Source organism: Leucopleurus acutus, assembly GCF_964270905.1.
Source record: "Leucopleurus acutus genome assembly, chromosome: 15".
Taxonomy (NCBI): Eukaryota; Metazoa; Chordata; class Mammalia; order Artiodactyla; family Delphinidae; genus Leucopleurus; species Leucopleurus acutus.
In genome coordinates, this window is record NC_139157.1 from 20,252,103 (window position 1) to 20,266,515 (window position 14,413).

At 35.9% G+C, this 14,413-nt stretch overlaps 1 protein-coding gene across 6 annotated transcripts in view; it reads right to left on the reverse strand.

The window, feature by feature from the left end:
- UTRN (utrophin) overlaps positions 1-14,413 on the reverse strand; it is a gene marked incomplete at both ends in the record, with an annotated part of 495,417 nt that overhangs the window by 86,216 nt on the left and 394,788 nt on the right. For all 6 annotated transcript variants that reach the window (XM_082855593.1, XM_082855592.1, XM_082855591.1 and 3 more), the window contains 3 exons: positions 3,136-3,196; positions 6,786-6,864; positions 9,313-9,459. In XM_082855593.1, the coding sequence (XP_082711719.1) occupies positions 3,136-3,196; positions 6,786-6,864; positions 9,313-9,459 (287 nt within the window). The remainder of the gene's footprint in view (positions 1-3,135; positions 3,197-6,785; positions 6,865-9,312; positions 9,460-14,413) is intronic.

Genomic DNA, 14,413 nt, shown 5'->3' on the forward strand with positions numbered 1-14,413 from the left:
TATAAAATTAAAATACAAAATAAAAACAATTTGTCCTTCCCATTCTCTGCCATCTTTCTTGCTATATTCTGGCATTAGAGTATATAAAACTATATATTTAAATATTGAAAATATCTAATATTTCTACCTGAAGATTATTTTTTTGTTGGCCAAATTAATACATCCTAATATGCTCCAGGAAACTCTAGCTGCATGACAATCATGCGATATTTGTTTCTAACATTTTTCTTCTACTTACTTGTGCAGCCATGCAAAGGGAAGTGTATATTTAAAGCCTTTTCATTCATCATTTACTTGCTTATTATTTGGGAATTAAATTTTGTTTTCATAATGATTTTTCATCTGGAAATACTGGCCTGTATAATCTTATCTCTAGTGACTGATGTTCCTTCTTTATAAGGAAATAAACTGTTAGGTTACACAACAGAGCAAATAATGAAAGAATCTGGTTAAACAAGTTTCCTAAAAATAAGAGAATTCACTCTATATACATGGGCAGATTTCTAAATATTTGACAATCCTAAGGCACTTAACACTAAAATTTTAGAATATTTAAGAAAATCCAATCTTTCACTAATGATGCTGAAAATATTTCAGGATGCTACAATCCTATAAGTCACATTAAAAATATTGGTCATCAATGTATTAAATATATTTTGAAATGCTGATTATAGTGCTCTAGCCAATAAGATGCCCGATAAACCAGCTTTCACTCTACCTGTCTGCCCCATAAGAACCTTGTAGACCGAGCAAGGATACAATTCTGCTAGATCCTCTCAAAATTATAAAAACACTGAATTGGTGAAATTCGAACTTAGACAATGTAATTCTCAGTCACGTATAACCGACCTGGACATATAGAAATTCCTTTTAATAGTAATGTTGAAATGACAAATGGATTTTTTAAAGTGCCAAATCAAATAGATAACCATTGCATTAACATAAACAAGCAACAGATATAAAATTTGTTTTTCTTTTAGTTTGGCCGTATCACACAGCTTGTGGGATTTTAGTTCCCCAACCAGGGATCAAACCCGCACCCTCCACAGTGATGGCAAGGAGTCCTAAGCGCTGGAACGCCAGGGAATTCCCGAATTTAGTATTTTCTTTACCTAGTAAGGACAAAAATATGCCTCCTGGATCCAATTTACATTTTTTAAAAATCAGATGATACAGAAGTCTAGGTCAATTCAGTAAATTAATTAACTTGATTAATTTGCATGGACTTCTAGATTTTGTGTAATACATATATCAGTTTTCTATTGCTGCTGTAACAAATTACCACAAAATAAATGTCTCCCTGAGCTAAAAACAAGGTTTTCAAGGGCTGTGTTTCTTTCTGGAGATTCCAAGAGCACATCCCTTTTCCTTGCTTTCTCCAGCTTCTAGAGGCTGTCTGCATTCCCTGGCTCATATCCCCACCTACAACTTCATATAACCTAACCTATCCATATCCAAGGGTCAGGATATGGGCATCTTTGTATGGCCAGATTCTGCCTATTGCAGCACATCAGATTTATACTAAAACCTGTAATATTCAAGTCAATATTCACCCAGCAAATTGAAACTCTCTAATACTATAAATATTATTATTATGTAGAATATAAATTAGAATGTTTTAAATTTGGATCAGATGATCGCAACTTTTCTTAATAAAGACGTCAATTTGCTGAGCCTTTGAGTTCTTTCCCTTCATGCCTGCACGAATTTGATACTAATCAACTGCTTTCCTACCTTATACCTAAATTTATCACAACTCAGTACATGGTAGATTATACACTGATAAAAGTATTAAATTCTCTTAAGACAATGTAACATATATTGCTTATTATATTTATTATGTATTATGGAAAAATTATTATTATTTTTTTAATCTGAAGATACATTTCAGACCACAATAAAACCTTCATAGGAAAATACTATTTCTAAACATTTTGATTTCACACACAAAGAGGGATACTGGAAGAGCAGATTATTAGCGTTGGCATGGATTTTGGAGATACCACATGCCATTTTAGGAAGGACATAAAGGAAACTTGGCCCAGAGATCTTCATTTGACTCGTGTGAGGTCACAGGACTAATCTGAAACAGCGCTGACTCCTCATAACAGTGAACATTCTTCTCATAACTAGGCCACCGTTCAACTTATACATAAAATAGATCCAACTACAACTCTTATCACCTTTATCACATTGTAAATCAATAATTTACATCTTGGGCTTCCCTGGTGGCACAGTGGTTGAGAGTCCGCCTGCCGATGCAGGGGACACAGGTTCGTGCCCCGGTCCGGGAAGATCCCACATGCCGCGGAGCGGCTGGGCCCGTGAGCCATGGCCGCTGAGCCTGCGCGTCCGGAGCCCGTGCTCCACAACGGGAGAGGCCACAACAGTGAGAGGCCCGCGTACCGCAAAAAAAAAAAAAAAAAAAATTTACATCTCAAGGGATTTCACAAGATGAATTTTATCATTCTGCCAGTGACAACACACAGATAAGCCAAGGATCAAATCCTATGCAGACCTTATGTACATTATACAAAATTTATAAAATGTTACATAATAAGGAGAAACTTACTATGTAAAAAGGAGAAACTATCAAGGTGACAACAAAAATGCTGGATAATAAACCTAATGTTGCAGGTAATTTCCATAAGTCTAAAAGAAGTTGAAAATACTGAACTTTTTAATGATAAAATACTTTCTTTTTGGTGAAATAAAATGAGAAGAGTCCAAGTACTTTTTAAATGCATTTTCTGGGAGACACAAAAATGGCTTAGAATCAATACAGCTTGATAAACATCATTATGTCAAGAATATTTAGGAATTTTGTCATTTTCCCCAAATATTTTAATACCTGCTTTATAAAAATATCAGCTAAATATACCTATAGCCTCATCTAATGAATTACAAATATCACTCCGAGTTTTAAACTAATTTCTTTCAAATATTAAATATATATTCTCTATATCTTTATAAACATAGATATATAATTCCCTTCATATAATAGGACTGAAATCCATTTTTTAAAGTTACTTCATAACTTTGATACTTAACAACTGTTGATAACTTAAAGCCTCTTAAGTTATCAACATAACTTTATTTTCTTGGTATCGTAAAGGAGAATTAAAATCAACTTACTTTATGTAATAGGGCACTTTATTTTGTGAAATGGATCTTTGCCATGGCAGCTGGACTGAAGCTGAGGAAACAAAGGGAGGTTATTGGAAACACTGCTAACCCAAAAGCCTTATGCCTTAATGCAAAACAACTGAACACTTTTTGCAGCAAATTCAATGAGAACTGCTGGATTCCTATAATTATGAAATCTGCTAGGCCAAACAAAGAGTGGCTTTAAAGATTCATTTGAAGCAAGGAAAGAAACAATACAGTCTCAATTTCTAATGTCAACTCTAATTGAACCTGTTGATACAAATATTTTTAAATATCAAGTTTTATTGTTTACAACAATCAAAAATTAAAATTTAGTGCTATCTGGAAACTGTACTCTGTATATACTTTGATTAAGCTAAAACCAAAATTAATTTTACCTGGTATACCCAGATTGTAAACTAGATTTCTTAAGACTGAATTTTCCAGATCATTAATAGCACTCTTCACTTTGCTTCATAGTCACAGGAATAACTATTTAGGACAAATAGCATTTAAAGAAACTCAATTATATGAATTTTAAAAAGGGAAAATTAAACATAGCCAAAGCACTGTAAAGAACCAAGGCAATTATCTAGATAGAAGAATTCCAAATACTTATTTTCACCTGAAATGCACAGAAAATATAGTTCCCTACTTTTACACTAGACATCACTATGATTGAGATTTTATGTTTTGTTTTATTGAAGTACTAACTTTCTACAAATCCATTTACTCCTTTTTTATAAAAATATTCTTTTCCTACATTAAACCAATTATTTTAAGACTTATTAAGAAGAATTGTACATATGTATCTAGAACTATTAAGGAATTTTGGTAAATGAAATAATAAACAAGCAAATTCAAATAAAACTTTGCAAATATCACTAGATTCCCATGTAACCAGTTGTCACCAATTTTTCTTTTCTGAATATGGTATCATTATACTATCTTACTAATGTGCAGCATTCTAAACTTTGCAAAGCATCTTCAAATACATCTATTGATAAGGAAGTCAACTATGAGGAACTAAATATTAGAGGTGAAATTACTTGCCCAATAAATGAATGGCTGAGCCAAGACATGATTTCAGGATTTCTGAGCACTAGTTCAGCAATATTTCTATTCAACAATTCTTCCTCTCTTTATAAAGTATGAGCATTCCCTTCTCGAACTATGTCCATGAAAGTATAAAAGACGGATGAAAATGGGGAACTAGGTATATTAAATTTCTCATTAGAGCCAACCTCGTTTCAGCACTGGCACCAGGCTAATAGGTCAGTTTTTATTTTGTGCCTAACTAAACAGCCTCCTTTTATAACCATGGCTAAAATCCAAGAAATATAATAAAGCCAAAGATTCTGAGCAGCAATGGATAACAATTATTAAATTTATTAATTGGGATTTTGTTTACACTTCTCCATTCATTTTAATAATTGTTTTGATTTGAATAACTTTGACCTCCTTGGACTGCCAGTGCTAGGCAATGAAAGGCAATGTGCTTGAGTTTTACAATTTTTACAAGTTTCATTTCCTAATGAACAAGAGTTTGATTTTTATTATGAAAGAATGGTTGTTAGGTGAAAGTGTTCAGTTTCATCAATACTAATAAATACATATGCCTCAGAACTATAGAATCTCAATTATTTGTTAAATTTCTCTTTAATTTGGTCTTAGCATATAGCTTTACATTCTATAAAATTAAGTGTAAGCAGTCTGGAGTTAATTCATACCTAATGAGTATTCTGCAAGCCCATTTATTTCATCAACATTGATAGTATCCAAATGGAAATGCATCCTGGCACCCAGGTAGACAGTACATTCCAGGAAGGACTAAACATCACTCAAAGATAGGCTACCTAAGAGCTCAGGGTTGTGAAACAGGTGTGTGTGTGTGTGTGTGAGCGGGACGGGGTGGGGGGGGCGCAGGTGGGGTGGCAGGTGGAGTAAGGGAGGGTGGAGGGGAGAGAGAGACAGAGAGACAGAGAGAGAGAGAAACACTAATGGGAGCTAGTTTGAGCACTAGAGAGGCATAGGACAGAAAAGTCAGGAAATGACTGATTAGGCTTCTTGAAATTGTGAGAGTAAGAAAAGCCTGACCTTGAATTGAGGGAAAGCAGATTACCAACCATGACAAAGGTTAAGAGAAAATATAAATGTAAGCAATTTAGTTAGAAGACACAATATTATTACTTCAGTTTTCTCTATGGCTATAGATACAAAGGTACCTAATTGGAAAAATAAGCTTTGCATTAAGTTTCAACCTTCACTTAAATCGAATTAAACAAAGTGCTTGTTTACATATGTTTGCCAGAGAAAAGGAAAGGAAAGGAATTAACATTTAGTGAAAGCATTTGTGCGAAGAACTGTGTCAGGTGCTTTGTGTAACTTGATCTGTTTTCTTATTTAAACCTCAAGGCAATCAGAGAAAATAAGTATTATTATAGTAATTTTAAGATAAAGAAATTAACTTTCAGGGATTCACAGGCCTGGTAAAAGGCAGAATTAATATTTTAATCTTGGGCTTCCCTGGGGGCGCAGTGATTGAGAGTCCGCCTCCCGATGCAGGGGACACGGGTTCGTGCCCTGGTCCAGGAAGATCCCACATGCCGCGGAGAGGCTGGGCCCGTGAGCCACGGCCACTGAGCCTGCGCGTCCAGAGCCTGTACTCCGCAACGGGAGAGGCCACAGCAGTGAGAGGCCCGCGTACCGCAAAAAAAAAAAAAAAAAAAAACAGCAATATTTTAATCTCAATCTGGGTGACTCTGAATTTTACATTCTTTAGTTTCCTTAGCAGTGAGTGATAAACAAAGTAGGAGCTCAAATTACTTATTTAAGATCTCATGAACAGTCCATAAAATGAAACATTTCAGTTGGAGACTACTGCCTAAAGCTCTACATATGTGGGTTTGGCTAAATCTGCAATACCTCGCCAGAAGAAAGGCCAAGTATGACTGCAGTGAGCCTAATAAACCAAAACCTTCTCAAAGATTTGTGGGAAGTAATTTTTTTTCTTTTTTTTTTTTTACTTTTTAAAGCTCCAGGTGCATTTTAAACAAATATACACTTTTTAAGGAGGAAAATTAATTTTAAAATATAAAAATGATTACTGTGAAAAAGTTCATAATCTTTGCATATGGCATAGCAATGATATGATACTATATTAGTTATTATAACAGATGGTCCAGTGAAAAACCCTAGCTAAGATGAGTTAATTTTTTTTTTTTTTTTCTTGTGGTACGCGGGCCTCTCACTGCTGTGGCCTCTCCCGTTGCGGAGCACAGGCTCCAGACGCGCAGGCTCAGTGGCCGTGGCTCACGGGCCCAGCCACTCCGCGGCATGTGGGATCCTCCCGGACCGGGGCACGAACCCGCGTCCATTGCATTGGCAGGCGGACTCCCAACCACTGCGCCACCAGGGAAGCCCAGATGAGTTAATTTCTGCTTCACTTCAAAGACTTACCACGACCAGATTATAGAAACAATAACCAATAAGCAATCTTGTCATTGACATTGATATCTTCTTTTATATACTCATCTGATAAATATATTTATAGCAAAGAATATCGCTTCTTGAGTGAGAGTGAAATAATATGCTGATTCATTCAATTAATGAGATCAGTCAAATTTATTGGTACTTACTAGAGAGAAAATGCTGGGAGGATGGTCCAAAATCCCTATGGGCTTCCTGAAGCTGTTTAAGGCGATCGTCCACAGAAACCTGCACATACACACACAAGAAATAATTTGATTTCAAAACAATAACCTTAATAACATCATTGATTTAAGTATTATAATAAATGATGCTACTACCCAAGATATGATTGCTGGTACAGACTCCTTTGTATCTGGAATCAAAATATTGTATGAAAATAGACTCCTTCTGACATCAAGTAACAGTAAATAGTGCCAGGTACTCTTCCAAGTAGTTTAAATGAATTAATTCTTTTAACCCTCACAAAAATCATATTGGGTATTACTCATTATCATCATTGTTTTATAGATGAAGATATTGAGATAGAAAGAGGTGTCCAAGGACATAAAGTTAGTATGTGGCAATGCTAGTATTCATACCCAGCCCATCTGATGCCAGAATCTATGCCTTAGTCAAGGCATAGGTTGTTATTAGTCAAGGCAAGTTAAGTTATTCTACACTTAACTCAAAAGCAGTAACATTCTAAAGCATCTAAAGTCAGGATGTGGTCATGGGGTCAGTGGCTACTCACCTCTCTTTTGTAAGGAAGGTGGTAAAAAAGGGTTATGGGGAGCAAATGAAAAAGAAGTCTAAAATATTCCAAGGGAGAAAACAGACAGATGAATAGATAGATGATGATGATGATGATGATGAAGATAGATAGATAGATAAATAGATAGAGATGGAAAGTGAAAGGATATATGAATATGGAATGTCTTATTTTCCTCCAAATTCATGTCCATCATCTTGATTTGGAAGTATTCAAGGAGACACCAGCTGAATAATATGCTCTATATATTTTTTAACCACATTCTTAGCTCTCTATATTTTGAAAATGCAGAGTTGGTACCCTGAGAAACTAATTGCAAATCAATAACAATTGCACACAGCCTTACTGACATTTCCGTTTCCTTTTCCTGGTCTCTGTCTAGTAATGCTAGTCAGGTGTTTCACTTAGATTGTCAATCTTATTTTCAGCTGCCTTTAAATGGAACGTGTGTCTCTGGCTCACTGGCCACCTCTAGTTTCTCCTGGTTAGCTATTTAAATGACATTAGCAGGTACTTTGTTTGTTATGGCCAAAAAGCATTCAAACACCACACTTTTACATTCCAGAGGAGAACACAAGATGCTGCTCTTGAAATTTAACACTGCTGTCTGCCAGCATAAATTGTGCTCCTCTTGTTCAATCAGCAGCTAACATCTGAGCTCGAGCGGTTACCAGGCTCAGAGATCAGGATGAAAGAATACACATCCTTTTTCATGCATAACGTATTCCCTGACTTCCAATCTTTGCAGATAGTAGTAACAGAAGCAGAGTGGGAAGGGAATCAAGATGGACCACAGGCATACGTACATGAAGATAATGAATTAGAGAAAGGGAGCAGAAGAAATAAGGAGTACAAACCAAATGCTTTTGGTTCTACTCACTAGAAGAGCATGTATGAGTTTAACAGATCCTGCTTTACTAATCCCAGATTATTAATATTCTTTTCAAAGACAGAAAAGACTGTCTAATACCATACACTCATTTATTACCTCTTCAATTTCATGAAGAAAATATATAAACCATTGGGTGTTTCAACATTTGAATTAATTCAGGACCTATCAGGCTATAAAATATTATACCTTTAAAATAAAATGATTTTATGTGCTACCTCAAAATTACATATTTATCTTGTTATATATCACATCATTTTAGGTACAAAATATAGAGAAAGATTAGTAAGAATTATTTTTTCAATCTTCCACTTAAACTATCCCACTACTTTTCAGGGGGGAAAAAATTATTATTATGACTCCTAGAAACTGGCCACTAAATGTGACAAAGCTCCACAAAGACTGAGCCAAAAACTACTGACTGGCACATGTGGTGACTTGCAAGTGCTGATACTTAGTAACACTCAGGAGGACTCTTCTTGGTTTGGCTTTTTTAAAATCTGAGATGCACAAGTCAGGCCTAGTCATCAGAACAACTGCATTAGAGCAACTAAGATCTGAGGGCTAAAGGAAAATACCCCTACAGTAAAGTATGCTAGCTGGAAAAAATGAGCAAGATACCTAAATAGCAGGCAGAGGAAGAAGAAGGATGGGGACTTCCTTAACTTTTCAAAAGAAAAAAAAAAAAATACATGATTAAAGTAAGAAAAATGACTCCTTTATGAGCCATTATGGAAAAAATGTTTCTGTGACCTACTATAGGTTTCAATTACTGTGATTTATTTGACCTTTTGCAATTTTCTAAAAATATCATATGAAGAAAACATCATAAAATTACATTAAAGTCTATATTCATAAATAAATGAGGCCTTTGGGTTCAAGATACTGAAAGACAACTGATGTCATCACAGGCTAGAAATCCATTATCAAATACAACCCATAAAGAAAGAGAAAAGGACCACAGGTGGTAGAACAGAGAGGTAGGGCTTAAAGACCAAAGTGTAAGCCTGCATTATGAAGAGGAATCAGCTGACACCTGCAAAAGTTTCCATCTCATATTAAGGTCATCCAACTGGCGAGACATCTTTAGAGATGGGTGCAGGTCAAGTGGAGACAACTGACTGGATAAATCATTCACTGTTTTAACTTTTAAGTTGATTGGTGCAATTTCTTCTCTAAATGCCTGGAAGAAAAGGACAGGAATAATGTCATCAGAAAAGAATATAACAAAAGCTAGTATTCCATATTTCCTTAAAAAAAAACACAAAAAACACCAAGATCAGCTAAGAGGCCATCAACTATAGCTGCCCACTCAATAACAGCTGACTCAACTCAGGTCTTGAGCAACCAGGACCACCAGCCAAAGAATCACCCTTTATAAGCTAGAGAATCTAAATAGATGCACGAAGAGAAAAATTATAATGCCAACTCATTTAAATGATTATGTATTTCCTTCAAATTTTTCATGATATGCAATTTAATCTGGAAAATGTATGCCACTTTTATCCATTTTACTAATTTCTAGTCTTGATTTTATCTTTAATTTTCTATTTTCCTTTTTTAATATGGATACCTTAATATTTTTTCACCTGATGCAACAACTTGATTTGAACTCTTTCCATTTAAAATTAAGTTAGAAAGTGGCCAGTAAAACAAACCTTTCCTAACAACAAAATCTATGCACATTATATACTCATAGATTTATATATTTATATATCTCTTTCAAAGTCATTTATGACCTCTCTTTGCAGTTAAAGGTAGGCCAGGAAGAGCAGGGTCTATCAGAAAAGAGGTAAATGAAGCTTAGAACTGACAAATTACGGTTCTGAGCACAGTAAGAGAGCTGTTATAAGTGGGGATTGAAGGGGTATATGTGAAGAGGGGGAAAAAAACAAAAAATATTTCAGGTCAATGACAGTGATATGACCTGTGAGAATGAACAACAAAATAATGAAAACACTAAGTTTTCTCCTTTCTCCACATAATTCCAACCCCCTCTATTTTCATGTATCCTTTTCCCCACAAAGTCTTTGCTTAGATCCGACCCATCCCTTAAAAAACTCACTGGAGTGCCCGACCCATTGGGAAGATTTCCCAGAGGTCTTTCCCTCCCCAGCCCTAGCTGCAGGCCCCGCCCATGTGTTCCCCAGCATTCCACCTGCCATCTCCAACCTAGCCAGGATTTCCAGGCTGTACATCTCTGGACACACAAATCAGGTTTTACGGTGGGAGACATTCTTGATTGTTTGGTGCCATATGAACCACTTGTTATAGATTTTAAACATCATTTCTTATCAGAGCTCTTAGTTCTTGGTATTGTAAGCATTCATATTTTAATGCCCCCCCATCCCCCATAGAATGGAAGCTTCTTGAGAATGGACAGTCTCCAGTACTAAGCACAAAGTTTGCTATACAAGAGGGGCAGAGTTCATTTCTAATGATGAAGGCTCAAAAAATGGTACTTGAGGCAAGATTAAGCCAATATGGAATTGGGAATAGAACTGGGATATTAAAAGAGAACAGCATAGTTTTAACTCTTTGGTGTGTCAAAAATTAATCATGTACCATACTTACAGGTATTAGGTGTTATCAACATACTATTAGCATCAGCTCTCAAATTTCATCATTTCTATAATCTCCACCCCTTAAGAGACTAGGCCTATGTCTATGAGCTCCCTTTCTTCTCCTCTTTCATCACTCCAAGTTTAGCTAATGAATAATAGGTATCAAAGTGCTTTGAAGGCTATAAAGTTTCATTAAAACACTACAATATTAATTTGACTTCCTCCTTATGCTTATAAAAAGAAAACCTCTCTAACCACTTCCCAGTTCCCCCTTTTATAACACGTAAAGGCTAGAAATAAGCATTATGGTTGGTAAACATCAAAATAATATTAAGAATATGACCTTATTTTTAAAAAGAAAATTAATTTTAGGTAAATCTGAGAATACGTTTCAGCATTTCAAAATTCTTGAATATGTCCAAAAACCACGAGGAAGGTCAAGCTGGAGAGTCAGAAGAACAGATCTGGAGCCCAGGGACAGAGTGAAAGATACGGACTTTGAGGGTAACTGTGTAAATGACACCCAAAACACTGAGCATGGAAGTCAATGTACAGAAAGAAATATCACTAGAACCCTGAAGACAGCAGCATTTCAAAGTCAGGCCTGGAGATGGACATTTGGGATTCAGCTGTAAATAAATGATGCCTGAGGTTGCAGGGTTAGGTAAATGACTCTGTAATATAGCATAAAGAAAAAAGAAATTAAGAATCAGGTAGAAGAAGGGAAGCCCATGAAGACGTGAAAATTGCTGCAGCATGGAAGGAATTCAGAGCTGTGACAGTTTTCCTCCATGACTGCAGATGCTGGTCTTTCATGGATGACAGAATGTGTACAAATAAACGGATTCACAAATACAGTTCAATGAGAAAAGCAGATATATGATAACAGAGGCATTATAGGTCTAAAGAATTCATAATTAACATAGAAGCATGGGACAGAGAGAGGGATGGGAAAAGAGAATTTTCCAGTCTGGACTTTGAAAAGACCTGAACGCCCTCAGATTCAGTTTGAGGACAATTACAGAACTCAAATCTTTCAAGGTTTCTTCAGTTATGACTTTACATCATACACTAATAATCAGCTTTTAAAATCAATATATTTGTATTTTGAAGGTATTAACGATTAAAAATGAAATGCTAGGGGCTTCCCTGGTGGCGCAGTGGTTGAGAGTCCACCTGCTGATGCAGGGGACACGGGTTCGTGCCCTGGTCCGGGAAGATCCCACATGCCGCGGAGCAGCTGGGCCCATGAGCCATGGCTGCTGAGCCTACGCGTCCAGAGCCTATGCTCCGCAACGGGAGACGCCACAACAGTGAGAGGCCCGTGTACCGCAAAAATAAATAAATTTTAAAAAATGAAATGCTAGAAAATACTCTCAGATTTATATAATTTTAAATAATAACCAGTTTTATTTCAAAATATGGTGACAGTTTTTTAAAAATTATAACTTCAAGACAGATTTTTTTTTAATCTTATAGAAGAAACTTTTTTTTCCCTCTATAAAAATAATACTTTTTCTCTTACAAGCCACAGGTAAAACCGTTAAACGTCCTTAGACAGGGCTTCCCTGGTGGTTCAGTGGTTAAGAATCTGCCTGCCAATGCAGGGGGCACGGGATAGAGCCCTGGTCCGGGAAGATCCCACATGCCGCGGAGCAACTAAGCCCGTGCGCCACAACTACTGAGCCTGTGCTCTAGAGCCCAAGAGCCACAACTACTGAAGCCCGCACGCCCAGCGCCCGTGCTCCGCAACAAGAGAAGCCACCACCATGAGAAGCCCACGCACGGCAACGAAGAGCAGCCCTCGCTCACTGCAACCAGAGAAAAGCCCGTGCGCAGCAACGAAGACCCAACGCAGGCAAAAATAAAATAAATAATAAAATAAAAGTCCTCAGACAAACAATGCATTTTAGGTTTAATTTTGTTTTTGTGGTCCAGTGTTTTATGGCAACAAGGAATCTTTCTATGAAGAAAGTTTATCTTTTGGTTTTTAAGAGCTCCAAATTAAGGGGCTTTCTAAAATAAAGCAAATTTTTAAATGGTTTCAGATCTGCTGTATGTTCTTCTATAAAGAACCAATTTATCATGTTTTGGCTGTACTTTCCTATAAGAGAATAAAAATATATGTGGTTTTCTTTGCTATAGAAACAGAAGCATCTGTTAGTGTTAAAGGTGCTGACTGGCAGCCCGTTGGCAGATGTGAATCCCAGCCCTTCTCCTGTCAGAGGTGTGTATTCTGCAAATAAGAATGATTAAGGATAATTTTAGGAAGTTAAAATTATTCGATTACCCTAAAAGATTTTGTTTTCCAGTTGCTTTGGCATATTTAATAATATTTGGCAATAATCAGAACTTATTTTTACCTACCTATAGCTTCACTGGGATTGGGGTGTACTTTAGAGCACATGCAAAACACCCCGGAGTTTGCATCAATTTTACTTGGTTTAAAGAGACTTGGGTTTTATTTTCTTTTTTCCTAATAAGATGTTAAAATATCTTAATCCACAGCTTATTACTTTGTCTTAAATATTGGCTGTATTTTTCCTAGCTTTCCCACATAAGCAGAAATTTAAACAGAAGGATTTGGATGCAGAGACGGGTAATTTCTTCAATCAAATGGGATTAACAACTCTCAAATTTTTAGTCCAGATATAACTTCATTTTTCCCTCAACAGTAGTCATCCTGTATTAAAAACTGATGCTTTCAAATTCAAATGGGTAAATTCGTGCTCCAACCAAGAGGTTTTGCAAACCAATAGAACATACTTTTTGTAAACCATTGGCTTAAGGATTTTCAGTGTTTAAAAATCATCTTTTAAAATACAAGAAGTGTGCAACTTCCAAAGAACCTATCCTAAAAGGTTTTGTTTTTAGTTTGTTATTTTAACTCAGATTCAATTATGGAAAAGTGTTTTGGATACTACAGTCAAGGAGGAAGACCACTTCATTCACAGGGTCATTGGAAACATGTATATTTGCAGTGAAAGATGGCACCCCAATACTCTTTCAGTAATAAAAATTTTGGGTTGAAAATTTAATACGTAGTTTTTAAAGAGTCAACTTCAAGTTGCTGATCAAAGTTAAGTTTAATTACATTATTATGAATGAGGTCTCTACAATGAAAGAGAAGAGCAAGAAAGAAATCAAGAAAACACCACTTCCTAGCTGTGTGGGCTTGAGCAATATCTGCAATGTCATCATTTGTAAAATGGACATAATAATAATACTTATCTTGTTCTCGGTACATAGTAAGCATCAGTAAATGCTATCTATTATTATTATTCCTATGTCTACACATATATTTACTCATGTAATTTGCCTGAGTAGGATTCAGTTAATTTCCTAGACCTTGCTTCTCTTTCCTATTCAGCCACATGCGAAACAAAGGGATAGTATTATCCAATATCTGTGCACAAAAGATGTATATCTTTTGCAATAAAAATTCCATTCATGATATTGTCAGTCTGATTTTTCATCCGTTTATCCTTTGATTTGATTCATGACTACCTAGTACATAGTTTACTATGCTACTAAAAACCTAATACACTCTAAATCTGTTATTCGTGTCTTTTA